This window comes from Cylas formicarius, unplaced genomic scaffold (genome assembly GCF_029955315.1).
Source record: "Cylas formicarius isolate icCylForm1 unplaced genomic scaffold, icCylForm1.1 PGA_scaffold_2__14_contigs__length_35257938, whole genome shotgun sequence".
Taxonomy (NCBI): Eukaryota; Metazoa; Arthropoda; class Insecta; order Coleoptera; family Brentidae; genus Cylas; species Cylas formicarius.
The window spans coordinates 21,128,592-21,147,570 of NW_026844319.1; the positions used below are offsets into that span (position 1 = coordinate 21,128,592).

At 43.9% G+C, this 18,979-nt stretch overlaps 1 protein-coding gene across 2 annotated transcripts in view; it reads right to left on the reverse strand.

The window, feature by feature from the left end:
* Positions 1 to 243: 243 nt before the first annotated feature.
* LOC132698824 (ryanodine receptor) overlaps positions 244 to 18,979 on the reverse strand; it is a 29,727-nt gene continuing 10,991 nt past the window's right edge. Inside the window, exons 21-59 of one of the 2 annotated variants that reach the window (XM_060665151.1) lie at positions 18,178 to 18,376; positions 17,895 to 18,119; positions 17,702 to 17,841; positions 17,218 to 17,388; positions 17,032 to 17,164; positions 16,679 to 16,856; positions 16,338 to 16,627; positions 15,715 to 15,889; positions 15,464 to 15,661; positions 14,980 to 15,338; positions 14,784 to 14,921; positions 14,578 to 14,730; positions 13,877 to 14,271; positions 12,444 to 12,792; positions 12,033 to 12,390; positions 11,491 to 11,985; positions 11,239 to 11,439; positions 10,901 to 11,179; positions 9,102 to 10,841; positions 8,915 to 9,050; positions 8,424 to 8,859; positions 8,077 to 8,350; positions 7,718 to 8,020; positions 7,280 to 7,663; positions 6,954 to 7,066; positions 6,314 to 6,656; positions 6,162 to 6,188; positions 5,775 to 6,096; positions 5,637 to 5,726; positions 4,962 to 5,583; positions 4,388 to 4,906; positions 4,195 to 4,334; positions 3,754 to 4,141; positions 2,790 to 3,039; positions 2,359 to 2,729; positions 2,144 to 2,305; positions 1,523 to 1,862; positions 1,142 to 1,464; positions 244 to 649 (exon numbers count right to left, since the gene is read on the reverse strand). In XM_060665151.1, the coding sequence (XP_060521134.1) occupies positions 490 to 649; positions 1,142 to 1,464; positions 1,523 to 1,862; positions 2,144 to 2,305; positions 2,359 to 2,729; positions 2,790 to 3,039; positions 3,754 to 4,141; positions 4,195 to 4,334; positions 4,388 to 4,906; positions 4,962 to 5,583; positions 5,637 to 5,726; positions 5,775 to 6,096; positions 6,162 to 6,188; positions 6,314 to 6,656; positions 6,954 to 7,066; positions 7,280 to 7,663; positions 7,718 to 8,020; positions 8,077 to 8,350; positions 8,424 to 8,859; positions 8,915 to 9,050; positions 9,102 to 10,841; positions 10,901 to 11,179; positions 11,239 to 11,439; positions 11,491 to 11,985; positions 12,033 to 12,390; positions 12,444 to 12,792; positions 13,877 to 14,271; positions 14,578 to 14,730; positions 14,784 to 14,921; positions 14,980 to 15,338; positions 15,464 to 15,661; positions 15,715 to 15,889; positions 16,338 to 16,627; positions 16,679 to 16,856; positions 17,032 to 17,164; positions 17,218 to 17,388; positions 17,702 to 17,841; positions 17,895 to 18,119; positions 18,178 to 18,376 (11,879 nt within the window). In that variant the 3' untranslated portion in view covers positions 244 to 489. Of the gene's footprint in view, positions 650 to 1,141; positions 1,465 to 1,522; positions 1,863 to 2,143; positions 2,306 to 2,358; positions 2,730 to 2,789; positions 3,040 to 3,753; positions 4,142 to 4,194; positions 4,335 to 4,387; positions 4,907 to 4,961; positions 5,584 to 5,636; positions 5,727 to 5,774; positions 6,097 to 6,161; positions 6,189 to 6,313; positions 6,657 to 6,953; positions 7,067 to 7,279; positions 7,664 to 7,717; positions 8,021 to 8,076; positions 8,351 to 8,423; positions 8,860 to 8,914; positions 9,051 to 9,101; positions 10,842 to 10,900; positions 11,180 to 11,238; positions 11,440 to 11,490; positions 11,986 to 12,032; positions 12,391 to 12,443; positions 12,793 to 13,858; positions 14,272 to 14,577; positions 14,731 to 14,783; positions 14,922 to 14,979; positions 15,339 to 15,463; positions 15,662 to 15,714; positions 15,890 to 16,337; positions 16,628 to 16,678; positions 16,857 to 17,031; positions 17,165 to 17,217; positions 17,389 to 17,701; positions 17,842 to 17,894; positions 18,120 to 18,177; positions 18,377 to 18,979 lie in introns of both variants that reach the window. The other variant, XM_060665152.1, reaches the window with a different exon arrangement.

Here is an 18,979-nt window from a genome sequence, read left to right on the forward strand (position 1 = left end):
TGATTAACTCGAATATACTCAATGGAAAGAAGCTTGTCATAACTCTAACTGCGCAGAAACGAACGTCTTATCTTATTCATGCGGGGAACTTTAAGAAACGGTAACTCGAACTTTAATTAAAACCAATGTTGCCACACGCAGGATGTTAAAAATTGGTTTCATCAGTCTGCTTGGTAAAAATTAAGAATTATTATTATTTTATTCTTCAAAATTATTCAATCAGAGGCACAAAAAAAAACTGACTATATTTTCGGGAATAGGTTTATTAAGAGAAAAAAACCAACACCTACAATACGCTAACCTAACGTTAGCGTCAGTGTAAGGCATGTGGGACACGTCGAAAATCCGTACTTGTGTGTCAAGCAATATGAGCGAGGGTATATTTACAAAGTACGTCGAAATTTAAAAACTATCGAGAAATTCTGCCGCGCGTCTTATTACGATGTTTTGAGCATCAAACATGTATATACATAAATTGATCTAATTTCGCTAACCGCCTCCGCCGCCCTGTTCTTCTTCGTACTGCTTCCTGAAGCAGTCGCCCATCGGGAAGAAGTCCCAACACCGTTGCTGGTACATGTTCCACACGTAAGTCTCCTGACCCGTATACTCCGTGTCGGGCTTATTGATCAGGTGCATCAAGAAGAACCTAACAAAAACGAATTGATATATATTTTTTTATATATACAAAGTTCTTAAATAAGGAGACTAGTTCACTCTTCCAATCTATGCCTAGAATTCAGCCATATTCTTAATTATCTTTTATGAGTAAGTCGTCCATTGGCGTATTCATGGACTGGACTTTCTTTGCAGCGATTAACCTAACCGACGAGGACCAATACAATTTAATAACGGTTTTCAATAAAAAATTATTCGGGAACGTCATCTATCTTACCCCTTCTCTACCGTTCCATATTTATGTTGCGTTACTCTTGAAGTTGAAGTTTCATACCGAAAAATAATAAACCTGCGTACCCTTTTGGTGCCTACAAAAATGTTTTTCGGTGGAATTAGCGGAAAAGCCGGAAAGTTATTCAAAATTCGATCCCGCTAGAGCTCCCCGAGAATTGACTAATCAGTGGAGTTGGAAATTCTTGCCAACTTCAGGAGAAAAAAACAAAATATTCCGTGTGCGACGTACATATAATTGGCGAGGTTATGTTCCTGTTGCACGTGGGTGTCGAACCCGTGGGGGACCTTATCCAGATACCCCTTGTCCAATCCGCAAATAAAGCAGTTGGAGTCCATATCTTCAATGACCTTTTCGAGCTGATCGCGAAGTTCACCGAACGCGTCGATTATCAAACCCTGAATAATGGCGAGCAGTATGACGATAACGAAGAAGAAGAAAGTAATGTCGAAGACGATTCGGTATACTTCGTAATCGTCGCCGTCTGGTGGTTCAATTTCGTCACCGATACCGCCGCCGGCTCTCACGCCTTTGTAAAGGTGAAACACGAAGCACTGAAATCACCACACGGACGCTTCAGGCGCAGTTCCTACGCACGCGCAAGACACTTACCGTCAGCATGTCGTGACACTTTCGGTCCACTTCTTCGTCCTCTTCCTGTATATAAAACTTCCTGAAGAAGTTAAACGCGATCACCGTGTAAATATACACGATTATCGTGAGCAGCATCACAGTCAACACCAGCTGCTTTCCATTGTGAGTAACCGATTGCAATATCGTGCGTAACGTTTTGAATCCTACCGCGACATCCAGCAGATGAGCGGCGAAGAAGAAATTGTTAAAGTTGCCGAGAATAGAAAACGTAAAGTACCACAACGAGTAGAGGAACGAGTTGTCTGTGATGGTGACGCCCGATTTCCATATTTGATAACGCCAGTCGATATTGATAATGCTAAAAAATGATATACAATTTAATACTTTCGTCTCATCTGCGAAGTTAGAAATGTAGTTAGTTAATAAGGGCAACGAGAAAGAGTTTGTATGAAATGAGACAGTCGCGTGTGGTTATTGACACTGATGGGAATCCTTACAGGACACTGCAATTTACGGAGAAGGTTGCTGACGACAGCGGATTAGATTTTTATAAGAGGTAAAAACTCCGCGCCCTATCGGAGGTCAGAAGATTAAGAGTACGAAATTGGTCGATCAATTTCCCACAGATGAGAAACTTACTAATAGAAAATACTTTTGTGGCCATCATCAGTTTCCTGTTGCTGAAACGACGTCTTTTCCATTCCGAGGAGGTTGCTGATCGAGTCGAAATCGTAAGTTTCGCTGTACTTCTGACGCACCTTCTTCTTGACGAACTTGTCCCAATAGTTAACCGGAAATGACCTACAGAATAACGACGTAATAGACCTTGGTGGCGACGATTGCTCGATATTTACTTTGCCGATATGACGAGCTTGTCCCAATGTGATTTCAAATCGTCATCTTCAGGTTGCTCGGCGATGTACAACCCCTCAAACTCCAGTCGTCTCGCGATCTCCTTCTCCCTTTTGAATATAGCCAAAGGTACCTTCAGATGGTAGTAAGCAATTAGCATCGCCAACGAGACCATCGAGTGCAATAGGGCGGCCAATCTCATCACGTGCGTCATATAGTAAAAGTCTTCGTCCACGTGTACCAGCTCCAACGGGTCCTCTTCTTCCTCGGACTCGCCGCTTCCTGAACCGCTACCGCCAGATCCTGAGCCGTCGACTATATCCGCTCCTTTGCCGCTTCCACTGCCGTCTTTGTCTTCCACCAAGGTCGTCACCTAGAGCGAAGTGGGTTTCTCTGATTTGTTACCATATCAGAAAAACCATTTATGTCTCACCTTGTAGAATAACAGCATGAAGTTGATGCAAAATGCCAAAACTAGCGCTACATATTTGAGGTTGTAAAAGTTTCTGGCCAGGAACGAGACGGCCCGGTGGGTGTACGCGCTAAAGTTGATCTGGGACATCGCGGACGACTCCGTGGACGCAGCTTTAGCCTTGCTTTCCGATTCGATGGCTTGCATGGCGGCCTGCTGGGCCGCTTGAGCCTCGGCCTTTTCCTGCGCTGCCAGTTTCGCTTGTTCGCCACTAAAAGAATGCCAGTTTTGTTTACTGAAATTAATTTCAATGCGCTTCGGTTGAGAGACTCCTTGAATTTACCAATGGTTAAATTTGATTGAGTTAAAGAAAGCTCCTTATTGCAATCCATCTATAACTTCATTCCGTGATCTTATGCAGAAAGAAAGCTTACGTCTAGGTGTGCTAGGTGACCAACAATTACGTTGACACATTTCAATCAAAACTAAAAAATTTATAAAACAAAATTACAAGTGTAGATTTCGCTAGTAAATAAATAAGACCGCGATGAGTAACGCTGCCGAATTCATTTGCCCTGTGCCCTACTTTGATATTGATGCCTGCGATTTGGAAAACTACAAGCACCCTCCGTTTATGTTCACTCTGTGGTGGCTCGGTTTAGTTTGCAATGCCGCTTGCAAGTGTTTGAAGGATCTCTTGTGGGGGGAAACTTCTGAGGACGGAGGCGAGCCGGCATCGAAACCAGTCGCCAGAGAAGCAGCCAAGGAAGAAGGCGACGAGGAAGAAGAAGAAGAAGAGGAAGAGGGTGCGGAAGAAACCGAGGATGAAGGTGGAGAAGCAGGAGGTGCACAGCCGCAAGGCGAAGAAGAAGAAACGAAGCAGGAAGAGCAAGCCGAAGATAGATAAGTAGGTGTAGTTTTTAATTGTAACTATTATCTCGATTAAAAGGTATGAATGGCTATTCGTTTTTTTTTAAGAACTTACCCTAAAAGATCTGACAACGACAGCGGTTGTTCGGCAGTTTCGGCTTCCGTTTGCTCGGCGCCCTCTTCTGGGGTGGTTTCCCCCTCTCCTTCGCCCGAAGACGGCTGGCTTCCCGTTGGCGATTCGTGCGCCGCCATTTTGTACTGCCCGTTGTCTTCCTTGGTTATGTCGAGACCGAAAGCTTGTATTTGGGTGTTTTGGTCTTCCGTCGACGGCAATGGTGGCAGCATCCTCAAATGGCTTACCTTCTCTTCTATAATTTCAACCGCGGGTTCTTCTACGGCAGGACCTCGCATTAGTGTTAAAAGAACGCCGAAGATGTATTGAATGACGACCGCTACGCCGAAACCGGAGTAGTAGAACGCGTAGAAAATCAATTTGAAGAAGGCTGCAGAAGAATATTGTCAATCCCGACATTAAATTGCCAGTAGAAAGTTTTACCAATGATTATCTCGGGGAAAGTCATTTGCTGCATTTCGCTGATTCTATGCTTAATGTTTGAAGGGCTCAACGCCGAAAGAGCAAAGTAGATGCCATCTTTGATAGCTTGATAGGTTCTTCGTATGGGATCCTTTCCAGCTCTGGAAAGCAAATGTCAAAACATCAAACACACCACGAGAGCAAACCCAAGTACCTCTGTTCATCTTCGTCGGTCATATAGCTATAAGTTGTGGCCCTTGTGGGACCGCCGCCGCCGGATTCTTCGACAGCCATCAGCCCGCTCGCGTGCTGCATTTCAAAAATGGCGTCCTCGCAAAAATTAATAAACGCCTCTAGTTTTTCCTTGTCCCCGCCCTCCGTGACAATCGAGTAGAAGAACGCCCTCTTGGACTCTTTAATTTGCGGCTTTTCCCACTGCTCGATGTTCGACTCCTTAATTTCGAAGTACACCCTTTCGATTCTTTTGTTGCCTCCCAATATTTCAATACGGCCTAGGAACGGTTCGAAGTAATTCAGAACGGAACCGGCTGTTTCCAAGAATCTCGCCAATCTGGGCTCGTTCGGCATGTGTTCGGATAAGTTCGTGAGCAGAACGGCCAAGTTGAAACCGATTTCCTTGGCCGGTTCGTGAAACCGATCGATGAAGCCGACATAATCCAGTTTCCCGTCGTGGTTTGTTTCGCAGCAAGCCAAAAGGAACTCGATTTCTTCCCTAAAATCACAGCACCGACAGCTCGATTATTATTAAAAGATTTTGTAAGGCTTACGGGGTATAGCTCTTCTGTTGCTCCATTTTCTCTTTGAAGTCTTTCGGATAGACCCAGCCGTCGTTGTTAATATCGATTTCTTGAAAGCTGGCGGACGAGGTGAGATCCTTCAGTTTCAGAAACATATCGAAATACTTCAAGATAAGTTCCACATTGGAAGCGCTCTCCACCAAAGTGTCCACCATCTGTTTACCGATGGTACCGTTGACAACGTTTCCCTCGAGCATTGACAACATCATCGTAATCATGTCCTTTTGAAGGTTCAACAGCTCTTTCAGCAGGTCCACTTGACTAGAATGCTTGGACAACTTGTCCTGCATGTGAGAAAACAGAAACAAGAAACCGCCGACGGCGTCCCATAGCCTTGAGTGAGCGAGCGCTTGTTGATTGGGAACGCAAGGGCCCTGAATCACTTCGGTAAGTGTGTTAAAGACCTGACTAGCCACTCCGATCGCTTTGAAAAAGTTCGCTTTGCCCGCAGGATCTATGAGTTCCTTGCTGGAGTAGTGCCAGTAGAAATCCATGATGGATTCCTGGAGACGCAGCAGGTAATCAACAGTGCAGATAACTACGTTAACTGTGGTTGTATTGCCCGCTTGAGTACGTAGATAATTTTGCCACTCTGGAAATTCCACATTGAATTTTGCTATACCAATATTATGACATTTTATTTACCCAAGTTGTGACCTTCACAAGTCAATTGTATAAATCGAAACAACGCACAGGTAAATTCAGCATCGTGCATATTCTTTTCCCCAGCCGCCCCTGAAAGTCATACATTATTTATGTGCAAAAAAGTTGATGTTAGGGTACCTTCGGAGCCGACACCAAGGCCTTCCGCTTTGGTATTCCTTTCAAACGCGTCCAGATCCAAGACACCGCAACTATTCATCAACCCAGCAATACTGGTGAAGAACCCTACGTCCTTTTTATCTTTGAGGTGGTTCAACATTCCCATCTGTATGTCGAAGTTGCCGCCCCTCAAAATCGAAATACCAAGCTGGAGGGTTTTCATTACCATCTCCGAGGGTACACCTTTGCAGGCGGAAATGTGGAGGAGTACCATTTCGGCCACACCCCTGTTGGCCAAACGGGCTTGGTTGAAGATCAGTTTCTGCTTCTCCATTTCTTGTTCCTGGATAACCGTTAGTTGTAGTCGATATTCGTTAAGATTAAGGGATATTTATATCACGCTCTCACCATTAATTTTGTCATTGTCATAGTCCTCTTAGAAAGATGCACGAAAAAATTAAATTTTGTTAGTGGGATATTGAGGTCAAACATTTGTTTAAGAGTCGTGTTAGAACCAATAAGAGAGGAAAAAGATAGCGCTCAAGGAAGTGTTCACTTACATGAATAGACGAACCGCTCTCTTCACCTTCAGTTCCTTCATCTCCATCTTCACCCTCCTCCTCTTCTTCTCCGCACGATTTGGCGATGATCTCGGCATAACTCATATACAGGGGATCCTCTTGGAGAGCGCCCGATCGTTCCGTCATGGCTCCCCTACAAAACGTGGTGACTAACTGGGTTAGGGGATCCGGCTTCCCTTCCTCTTCTACCTCATCCTTTTTCTTCAGTTCTGAGTCTTCAAAACTCTGAGTCAGATCTTCAATCATTACCTCTTGGCCGACATTCTCATCTTGCAGCCAGAAATCCCGGTAGGTACGGATAAATATGTTTATCGCCCGGTGTCTGAGCAAGAAAAAAAGTTGTGATTTTTTTTTATTCGGTGACAAGAGTGTTGAGTTGGGAATTTCTGGGGTTATGGCGACACACCTGCTTAGCTTGTACAACGGCGTGCACCGAAGACATGCCAACGCGGCTCTTTTCCTGGCGGCGTTCAAAACTCTTTGCCATCCATTTTTTCCCGTCTTGGGCTTTGATGCCTTTCGGTTTAAACACAAGTTTGGTTAGTAAACGCACCCGGTTAGACTCAACGTTACAGGGGGAAACAGTTGGCAAACAAGCTAACTAACACACGCAACGAACCTTGGCAGACTGTGCAAAGAAGCTTGGCGGAAGCAAGACAACACCGCACGCTTCCTCTGTGTCGACACCATACATCTATATACACCTTTTTGTTGCTGCTGGGGGTGATCGATCTAACAGGTGCAACGTAAAAGAGAACAAATAAATAAAAAACGAAGAGAGATAATGCAAAAATAATCGAATTTCTACGAGAATCTGAATGTACAAAATGAGATATGCTTCTACTGCAGATTTTGAAGGTCTAAAGCTTCGCGTCGAACTAATTCGGATAAAAAATGGCATCGTATCGAAATCACCGGAATAAAACGATCTAGTAAAGCACGTACCATGTGGAGTCCGAACAACACTTTACTCATGGCGACGATCCTTTCTACGGTCTCCTCGAGCTGAAACTTTCCGTTACTGTCCACCGTGTTCACAGTCACCGTCTTTTTGCTTCCCAATTTGCTGTAGAGGTAGTGCTGCCAAGACATTTCGTCTGCAGGGTCGATTTTATCGGGCAAGGTCAGTTCGGTTTTGGCGAAATCTATAATGTCATATTCCGGCATCTTCTTCAAGAAGCGGTCCTTGCAATGCTGGACGAGCTCCTGTTCCCGACCGGCAAATAGATTGAGACCCACCGGGAGAAGACGTTTCAAACAGGCGACCATCAGAGACGCTTGAATTTCTTTATCCTTGTCGCGCTTCTTGTCACGATGCTTTTTCTTTTTCTAAAAGATGATTTCGGATGCCCGGCCTGGTGTGAAAAGTATTAATTTTTATACTTTGCCTACTGAAGGCTGACTACCGTCAGGAACAACCGTTCTCCTGGTGGCAGTAGGCATGATTAATACCATGTTGTCGATCTCGTTGGCGGATATAAAGTTTTGTTCCTCACGTAAAAAGTACTGCGACTTGGACCAGATGTTGAAGATCTCCGCCACGTGATTGTACAAGTCTTCCGCTTCCGCTATATTGTGCCTCAACCAATGATTTCGCTGTAGGTCTACGTATTTGATCAGAAGAGGATAGAACGAATATATGTCTCTCACTAACAGATGCCAGTCTTCTTGTATTTGAGTCTCGATCTACAATGGAAAACATCACGGTACCTCTTATTTAGTTCTGTATTAATCGGGTCTACCTGCGAAGTATCGTCTGTCGAACTTTTAATGAAGCCCCTCAAGCTTTCCTCTTTGTGGAACATCGCTTCGGTTCTCTTCTTCACCCTTTCCGCCAGCGGTAAAAAGGGATCTTTCAACAATTCCTCGCTGCTGTTTATAATAATTTGCTGCGTGTACGCCGCAATTCGTGTCATCCATGGAGCAGATTCGTTGCCGATATTTTTCTTAATCAACTTCAGAACGTTCTTAAGGAGTTGGTTCATGTGCTCAGCCGTAACCATAGAAACGTAAGTACTGCAAGCAGGAATGTCCAAATGTTGTATCCAATCTGAAGCCTATTAAGGCTTAACTGACTGAAAATACGCACCCTCCAGTGGGACTGACATTATCCGGACCCTGCGACCACCAGAATGGGAGATAAGAGCACAACATGGGCATGGTAACGTCTATAATATGAGGCGCGTCTGAATATGTTTTGTCGCTTTCCACAAAGTGGTCGACCTCCGATAGAATCGCCTCCAGGGTAGGCATAGAAGCTTCCATTCTCGCCATTATGTCCTGCGCTTCTAGTGAATGATCGGCGATTCTATTGAGTAAAGAAAATGGATTGTTTTTGTTTAGATGTGGTTCCAAAAAAGCTACGGGGAACGTGGAGCTGAAAGCACCTAGGCAAGAACCCAACGCCGGCTTGTACTTCTCCATTTCCGTTTTCAAGTATTTCCTATCGTGGTGAAGGGTGGGATCGGTACCGAGATGGTACAGCGACTGGAGGATTTTGTACGAAGCTACTTGTATCTCGTCCACTAAAACATGATGAGTTGTGGCAACCGGCAGCTTTAATTGAGAGCTTTAACTTACATAGAAGATCGCTTCCGTATTCGCAGTACGCCAAATGGTCAAACATGGCGGTCAGTACCGGCAAAACGACAGAGTTTATGTAAAATAACGACGTTGACGTCTTCAAATGGGTTCCTCTGAGGTGACTGTATCGACCCTAAAATGTAACCGGATGTTTGGGGAATCACCCAAGCGAAAATGGACTTACGTCTTGCAGATTTATTATGGTGTGCCCCAAATCGTCTGCCGTGTTGTTGAAGAACGTCAACATCGAAGTTCTGATGAATTCCGGACAGTTTTTCACTAGAGATTTAGCATCGATGCCCTTCACCAAGACTTGAAGGCACCGGACGGTAATCCTCACATCAGCCCCGAAGGCAGAGAACCTAGATCTCAAAAGATTGGCCAGTTTGCAGAACAGAGCGGCTACCATTTCTTTCTCCTTAAGGCTGGCCGCTCCAGTATTGTTGGTGGCTGTCGCCACCGCTATGAAATAATTCCTATGGGTGGAAAAGTACTTTTCCATAAGGGGCAGTACGACTTTGGAGAAGAACTTTATGTCCCTCGAAGATTTTATGTACGAGTTTCTCCTGCTGAACGTCTGCGACGGTTTCAGGATTTTCATGTTGATAGTAGCGCGGTCCAGGTATTGAATGAGTTTTTCCAGTAAGCTGTAGGCGAAACGAAGTTCAACCGAAGGACCTGCAGTGGCCTGCTCGTTTTCCTGTTGACCGCCCCGGTTCGGCCTGTGAAGTTTGTAACCTTGATACTGCAAGTACTTCAGAAACTCCTGGGATCTCTCTCTGTCTTTTTTCTTTTCCTTGTCCGTGAGCAGATCGTAAGGAACTAGTTGGGGATGTATTCCACCCCCGCATGTGTTCAATTCTTCTTTCTTCTTTTTAGCCCAAATGTCGTGCGCGTTCTCAGCCAATCGTTCAGCCATGTTCTGCATTTCTCTGGAGAGCGTCAAGTTGGTCATATCGACTGGGTGTGGGTTGTAATCGAACGCACTTGATCCCTCACCGGGACGGTAGGAGGAACTCCTGTTAGTAGATGGTAGGTCGACCTCGATGTGCTCCACAGACCAGCCGAGAGCTAGTAGAGCCTTTAGAGACTCCCTAACCGGTTCTTTGTATCGTTCTCTCTCGTAGTCGTTTAGCATGGAATACGGTTTGAGTCTGGGATGACTTTTGTTACCTTCCCAGCCGGAATATTGATCCCCATGTCTCCAACCGTTTTCTAATTTGCGGGACGCCCATGCGTCGTGGTAATGCTCTGAAAACTGCTGGACGATATTATTCAAATCATTGTTCAACTGCACTGATGATGTATTGATAGGCTGGGGGTCGTATGGTCCGTCTGGTCCCGTAACAGACGCCTTGTTGGTGTACCATTCGTCGTCGTAGTTTTTAGACAAGGAATAGTCGGGCGGCAGCGCACAGCCAATAGCCGTCAGGCATGGAAGGGCTTTGCCAAAGAGTTCCGGATCGTAATCCATCTTGCTCAAAGAATCAAATATGTTTGAGAAGAGCATCATAGTTAACCTTTTTTCCTCGTCGCTAGACGACCCGTAAATCCCCTGACCTGAACTGGAACCATAATATTTCGCGCATCTGTCGTAGTGCAAAGTTAGCAGCCTCAGCGCTACGGTCGTGTATTCTGACAGATTCGAGACGTCAACGGTTAGCTTCCTCAACAACTTTAGCAGCATTGATGGCTGTAATTGACTGGTTAGAGCGACCAGGAAATCCGAGACAGCCTCTCTTTGACCCTTCGTCAGCATTCTATTTTTCGAGAGTCTGTAGACCGTGTGGAGGGTCGCGTCGAGTAGAGAGGCGTAGTTTTCCGCTTCGCTATAGTAATTGCTGTGTTTAATGAGCAAGGGGAGAATGGAGTTGCCTATGTAACGGTTCATGCTAAGGGCCATGTCAGATTCACTACCGTCATTCTGAAAATTTGACACAAGTGGGGATAGAATCCCCCACTCATAGCATAATTCAAACTTACTCTATCCAACATGGTGGCGCAGCGTAGGTCCGGCAAGAAAGCTTCTTCAAGAAGCCTGTAAAACAAATCTTGAGTTTCAATCCCGTACACCCTCTCGAGGAACAGGACGACCGACTGCTTGTGGGGCGGAGTCAAACCGGACGGCATATCCGATTTGGGTCTTTCTTCGCCTGCTGCCGGGTTGTGAAGCGTAAACTTTAAGCTCAGTACGCCTTGCAGGTCTTCCAAGGGCACCAGAGACCTCAGGATGGCTCTGGCCCTCAAAGATTCATTTTTGCCCTTGAATAAGAACCAATGTTTCAATCATCCATACACCCCATTCAAGTAGCAAAAAATACCAATGCAATTACGGCGCCGTCTGGGGCGCATCTTCCTAAAAGATCGACCAGGGTGCAATAGAAGTTCAAAATGGCTGCACCGGTGTCGATGTAGTCCTCATCATCATCACTTTCAGGAAGCGGATGCGTAAATTGTGCCAGGTTTACAGTGCCTTCCGCTTCGTCCATCAATTTCCTGCGATCCGTGAGCCTATCGGACATCTATAAACAAAAATGATGTAAGAAAGTGAAGTGTAAGAGATCGGGTTTTACCTTATTCGCGTCGACTATTGCTTTCAGGAGTCCCTCGCCCTCACCTCTTAACGCGGGTCCCAAACATTCTGGTCTTCGAATCAGCAATCTTATCACCAGGTTTGCGTTTTCTTCTACGCTTTCCCCATTCACCCATACGCAAAATCTCAAAAAGTCTAAATACCTCTCGCCCTCTACCGGATCCCATCCCAAATCTGGATAGCCTTTCTCCACGAGTTCGGTATTCGACTGCAACCCGCAACGAGATAAATAGATGGCGATCTTTTCCAAGTAGTGCTCTCGTAGAGCCAAAGCAAGTTCAGTGTTTTCCATGAGGGAGGAGTAAGCAACGTCCAAGGGAGTCGATCCCCTCAAACTTGGCCGAGATAATAGAATGTTGCTGTTATCCAGTAAAAAATCGAAATGTTCGAACATGGCCTTTTGGTTTTGTCGTCCGGTTCGGCAAAAGTAGCACAGAAATCTGCAACAAGCTACCACCATCTCGTGTGAGGTGTCCTGGAAACTTAGAATTAATACAATCCCTTAATTGTAATAGCTCTAACCTTTTCCTTGGCCACAACTTCGCCTTCTGGGTTCTGCGCTTGAGCACTGACGTCGGATTGCGCTTGAGACCTTCGGCCAAGGGTGTTTATCATGACCGCCATAACATTTTCATGAATCCTCAACACGCGAATTAAATCAGGGTGCTGGAAGAAAGTGTGATTGTTCACCAACTTCCACAATCGTTCTCTCATCAGTTCCTCTTCCTCCTGGGACATCTGCACGGGCAAAAGAGCTCGAATCTGGCTCAAACCTACCCACATCTCCGCCACATCAATCTTGGTTTTTGCGTTTATTATGTAGGTCTTTTCCAAAGCCCTGATGAGTTCGCCCACAGAGTCATATTGCCTTACCAATAAGCTATGACGGTCCACTGGTTAAGAAAATGGGGGATCAACATTTATTTAACTCACCTAAACATCTCTTGAACCAATTTAGATGTCTCGATCTGTGCTTCCTCCGCCCACCTCACTATGGTACTTATCAAAACTTTTCTGAACACTTCCTCAGGCGTTTTCTTTTCTGGTTCTTGCTCCGCTTTAGGTTCTTCCTCTAGTTCTTTCACGGCATTGATGAAATTATAAAGTTTTTTTAATGGACCTGTTTTGGCTGCACCGTCGGAATTTTCATCTTCTTCAGGCGCTTGCAACGCCTGAAGAGAGACGTGAGACATGAGCTGATCGTGAAAATTGTTCATTCGCTCGCATAGATCGTCGCCGAGTGGGCAGTTTTCCTTCTCTTCCTCTTCCAGGTTTTTGAAACCTAAAATAAGTTCTCATCGAAGCATCGTTAACTGATATTGCATGGAGAAAGATAAGAGTAGGGGTTAGTCAAAAGGTAAACATTATGTGTGTGTTCGCTAGTTTGGTTGAAAGGGCCTTTGATAGGATTTGGTGCTCTCTACAAAAGCTCGAAAAAAAGCAGCCTAGAAAAAAAAAACAAATAGGTTTCCAAAGCCAACTGGTCACTAAAGTAAATTAAAATTAGCAAACCACCGATAATTTTTTACTTACAGTCTTTAGTTATGGAAACCCGTTGTCAATAAGAGAAAGAAAGCTGAAATGTTCACCTTGAAACTGCTATATTTTTATAAATAAAATTAGCGAAATACCATTTGCAAAAACTAGTTCTAAAATCCCTTCCAAATGGAAGAATACTACTATACAAACTAATCATATCTACCTCAGCAAGTGTACTAAGAAGCTGGTCAACTTCAGCTCTTCGGTGTTTATTTTGTAGTGGAAGGGAAAGTGTTAACAAATTAATAAATATTAAAACGAACATTTTTATTAGTGATTTGTTAACATGCATCGTTAACTGTTTTTAAAATCTAAATCAGCTGTTATCAGTAGTTATACTAACAAGATTCTGTGACAAATTTGAAGCGTTTCATAATCAGGTCCATATTTCGTTTCGTTTGCATGCAATGGTGTATTCAATTAGTAAACTCAACTGTAATTTGTGAACAAATCGTTTCATATAAACGAAAATGAAATCGTACTAATAGTTTCTGAAAAGCGGAAAACATCCCATCAAAGCAAAATACAGGGTGACAGATGTTGAACGAATACTTTCTATACGTCAGAAATTTTGAAATTCCTGGCGAGTCTATAGGCCGATGTATTTGGTGCACTACGTCTCTTAGCGCGTCATACCAAAGCGAAATGCACACAACCAGCCATTGAAAATGGTATTCGAAACACTTCCAACAATCCAATTAGTGTTATGGTAAACATTTTTATGTCATTCAGAGATTCAACAGATAATTGCAAGCGACATTTTGATTAATACGTCACCGTACGTGGTTGGCCAATTTTTGAATACGTACCTTCCGTTTTGAACTTACACAGAATTGCGTTCATTTGTTCGCGCGGCGGACATCTGAACTCTTTAGTCTTTTTGGCCGCTATTGCTGACGGCAAATCCGACTGTTTAATCTCTATGTACCTACGGAGCTGGTCCGTTTGCAGTTCGCCAACAAAATCGTGGCTAAACGCTATTATAGATTCGACCCTGTGCCTCAGCTGGATGTCGCAGAGGTGATGCAACAGGTAACACATTTGCAGTTTGGCGCCTTCCGCCATTTTCATTTGCAGTAGCCCTTTCCGGTGCTCGTCTTTGCCGTCCTTTTCGAAAGTGGGATCCCACGTTTCCGGGCAAATCATAATTAGCAGTTTCTCAACGTCTTCGTCGGACAGCATTCCGACTAGCAGGAGTCTATCTACCAGTTTCAGCAATGGTCTGAAACCAAATTTTAATGAGATAGTAGCAAAAGCTGAAGGTCACCCATATAACTTTTCAAGGTACATTTAATATATTCAAGTGTCAAATCCTAATTTCATTATTGTCCCGTCTAGCAAGTAGATAAAAGTGTCTGTTAACTTCTCATTTGTTTATTATCCCTCTCCCTCTGTTATTCAATCCATCTCTCATTCCTAAGGTGGTCTCTTGGAGTATTTGGAAAGCTTGATAGTTCTAGTTCGTGCTGAGTTTTGTTACTCCTGTACTTTTCTGTCACTGTATACACATGAATAAAAAATTACTTACAAAAACAAATTCTCGTTAGACCCGCCGACCGGATCTCGATTGTGCACCTGATTGATTTCGACCGATTCCGCCAGAGCCATCATCACGTAGTCTCGAACGATGTCCAGCGGGAAGAATGGTGAATAGAGGCTCTTGATATTCTCTATGTTCTCACTGCAATGAAATGATCTTATGTTTACACTGTCCACGTTCAACAAGACACTAACCTTATGTCGGACGTCTTCATCTGGGGCACCACAGACTCTGTTTTTAATTTCCTCAAACTGTGGCCCATGTCCGAGTCCTCGTATAAGTCTTTGAGGTCCTGACCGATCGGGATGACGTATTCGTTTTTACATACCTCCCTGAAAAAAAAATCAACGGCTACTCAAACGAACTCCTGTCTGTTAATAATACGATTACATTGTGGTGGCCGTTGCTTCCAAATGGAGCGATATGAGCAAGTCGTAGAAGCCTTGCCTCAATGGGCCGCTCATGTATTCCGATCGGATCGCGTATAATAGTTGTTTCTGGTCAACGTGTTTACACAACACGTGCGCAGCTTTGTAATTGCTTTGGTAGCAAAGCGCTGCGTAAAGTGTCAAAGTGTGCGCGTGAAAACTGAGCAGTTTGTCCATTTCGATCAGCTCCAATATATCGATGCAACGGTCTTCTTCGGGCACGTGGAGCGCGAGCATCGAAATGGGATCTTCGCACAGCATCGACCAACCTCTGATGTCGGATAATTTGAGCGCGTGAATTTGGAGGTTTTGATTGGGTACCTGAAAATTGGAAATAAAAATTGGTTATCCGGCTCGAAGGACCGTATTGATCATATAAATGCTCGATTTGGAAGCGGCATTTTAACTAAAATATATGGTTTTGAAATATAAGTATAAAACTTTACCCTAGCCCATTGATGAGGTTTCAAGCACTGCACTTTCAGTCTCGGAGGAAATTGCGGTATAACGTGCTTGGCACTGTTTTGGAGTACGGCAGCCGACAAAGGCAGTGTGGTAGACGTGCGACCTAATTCGATTTGCATGATTTCTTTGCTCGTCGCTTCTACGAATATGGCCGGGAATAGCTTGGTTTCCGGTTCCATCTGGAAAGGTTTTACTCGATTATTGGATTTATCTCGTAGGATCTAACGTCCACCTTGAATCTATGAGGTGTCGGTTTGCCGTCGCAAGTGAATGTTATGACTCCGGTCGCGGTATCCAGAAAACATCCAATAAACATCCCCTGGGAAGCTCCCTTGCCGGAAGCGTCTTGGGTAACCTGGTTGTAAAGTTCGTCTGCACGCACCATGTAGCACGACTGGCGATTAATGCTTGAAAAAATTTGTTTTGAAATGTATACAAATCTAAAGTTGTACAATGTAACAGGAAACTGGCCGATTATTGTTAGGTTGAAGATTTTTCAGTTGTTTAGTTCTTTTTTTATAAAATTTTAAATTTCATTGTATACCATGATGATGCAAAATCTATCTCTGATCCTTCCAGGTATCGGGTCATTTACAACTGAAAATAATCAACAGGCCGATATAAATTCTTGCTAAGGTAGTACCGTATTCGGTGGTCGTTTTATTAATCAAACACTCTAAATACTACGAAATACCATCTTCCTAAGCAGTTACATTATTTGAAAAGGTTTTGGAAATAATTAAAATCTGGCTCGAAGGCCTGTAGTTCGAAAACATAAATGAAATTCGACAGCAATGAATTACTGATTTTCCGTATTGAAATGAAAGTCCAGGTTTGTCGAGCTACGTTTTTTACCTATCAATAACGCGGTTATACTCGTCGCAAACCACCACCGATGCTTTTAACACGTTATCCTGATTGAAGTCCTTGGTGTGGAGATGATACTGGGTGGTCACCCATCCGACGTAACAATGGGTCGGATCCTGACCGGGGAATATACGGACCCCGTAGAAATACTCATTAATCAGTTTGAAACACTCGGCATCAAATATCTCGTTGCCTACAGATTCGACGTCTGACGTTTGGGGGACGGAGAGTTGCTTTTGCTGGCGCTCCGCCGTTTGGGGCACCTGGAGTGTATCCCCCTAAAAAAAGTTTCATCATTATAGTTCTCCATTTTTCGTAATGTAGTTCACCTGAGGCTGTTTGATGGTGGGGTTTCGAGTTAGCATGGCGTTCGAAAGACCCACCGATCTGGCGCTTGGACTTAAACCTGCGTTGCCGCCGATACGCCCGGCTACCTCAGGGGTTCTTGCTTTTTTTATGGTCTTCCGTTCAGCACTCGTCGTTTCACCTCGTTTTTTCGAAAAAAATCTACGAATTTTTTTCTATAAAAACGTCGTTGTGCTCTTTTTTGCTATATTTTTTATGAACCCTTTCTACCAGAAGAAACCCCAAAAAAATGTTTGTCGCTTAAGTGTTTTGAAACACAATTTGGTTCAAACTTGCGTGAGTTTGTTTGGATAGGAATAGTAACGAGGTCTTTTACCTAAAAGGCGACCTCCCGCGTTTCTTCTTATCCTCAGCTTTGTCGAGATTTTGAGGAGCGACGTCGTTATATCTGCTCATATCCATCTCGCTTGTCGAACGGTGGACAGATCGTGATCCATTCATATGTAGATCTGGAATTGATTTTAACGGTTTAATCTCAAAATCGCGGTTTCGTGCTACTTACAATTTTCATCGAAACCGTTCACATTGGGGTTTCTGGAAAGAGACCCTTTTCTGGGAGGCCTCGACGGTTGAGCCTTCGCCGAAGACGTGACCCGCGTCACATGCTGTTGATGTTGCTGCTTCATCGCTTCATCTGATTCCACCGCATCTTCCGAGTAATTTCGGTGCAAACCTGCGAAATTATCAATTTGTTGGTCGGTCTTGTAAAAACTGTGTGCCACCTGGATTTAATTATTTAACAAAAGGGGCGTGGTTGATGTTATAGTGGCTTATAGATGAGTATGGTAGGTTTTATTGGTAGACAATTCAAAAAAGGCATAATTTTTAGAAGAAACTCAAACCCCAATAGTATATTGGTGTTATACACTGTGTCATAAGAAGCCTGGCTATTAATTTAGATGTTTCTTAGATATGCTACTTTCTTTGACACAGTTAAAAATGAGAATGTGCAATAGATTTGGTCAAAAAGCAGTCGCTGCGTTTACCTTTAATGTCGCTCATCGAGAAACCACTTTTCATAATGTTCTCGATATGAGCCGGATTGACGAGTTGGTTTTCTACATCCGCCTTTAGACGGTGCTGTCGGATTTTGATTTCGCTCCATCGTCGCATTTTCTCCTCTTCACTAAAACATTTATGAGTTGGTATCATTGCATAACGCTCCCGAATATTTCTTACGTAATGAATGTCGTGTGGCAAATGACAGGCAAACTGAGCCTCAGGAATTCCCAGTTCGCTTTTTCCATGGTCTCGAAAGTGTTGTGGCTGATTTTAAGACAAGGTGGACTATCAGAACCCGCTAGAATTCTAGTAACGTCGATTTTTGTATCCGGCATGTCGTCCGTGTTCTCGAATATGGGTTGATCTTTGGTGTACCAGTACGTCACAGCTCGGTTCATATTTCTATACATGAACGGTTTTAACGCGCCAGATTTGTAGGTAAGCGGGTGGTGGTACTTACACGCAAAACGGTTCGTATCCTTCCTGCAAGCCGCACATGGTGAAATATTTGAGCTGATTGACGTCTTGGCCGAAAGACAGGCGGGCTTTTTGTCCTACACCTAACGTGAATGCCGGCACGAAATTGTCACCTTGGACATCGGCAAAGGTAGTTTCGCCACCAAGGGCATCCATTAAGAGCTCACCGTTAAGGGAAAAACCTATACGATTAATGTAATCAGTTAAACTAGCTGACCACAATAGTGGAAAGTAAGCTCAAAAAAGTGCATAAAATGACAATTGAAACGCCCATTTTTTAAAAATTATGCCGCGTGTCAGAAAAATGTATTTGACAAGCCGTAACTTATAGAGTATCATAACGAAATTTGGTCTATCTAGTTTGAAAATATTTTTCTCTTCCGGTCACCCTAGTCATTTCACAGAAACCGAATTCATAGTTACTTTGAATTTGTAACGCTGCAGGCATAACTTAAATTGAAGATATTATGGAAATATATTTTTTCTACTCCAGTCTGTAAAATACCTAATTACCCACCGATCTAGCGTGCGGAAAGCATCACTTTACCACGTCAGTTTCGTTTCCCACGAATCCTAGTCACTTCGGACATTTCCGGGATTTTACCGCACGGGCTTAGGAACAATCGGATATTTTCGGAGATTTTACCGCCCGGTTTGAATTTTGACGTTTGTCAATTCTGACGGTCATGTGAAAATGTACCCAAAAACTGAAGGTCGCAGAAAAAGTGTAGTATGCAACACGTTCCCTAAACTTTTTAAGACAATCGTTTATTAAACACGTGCTC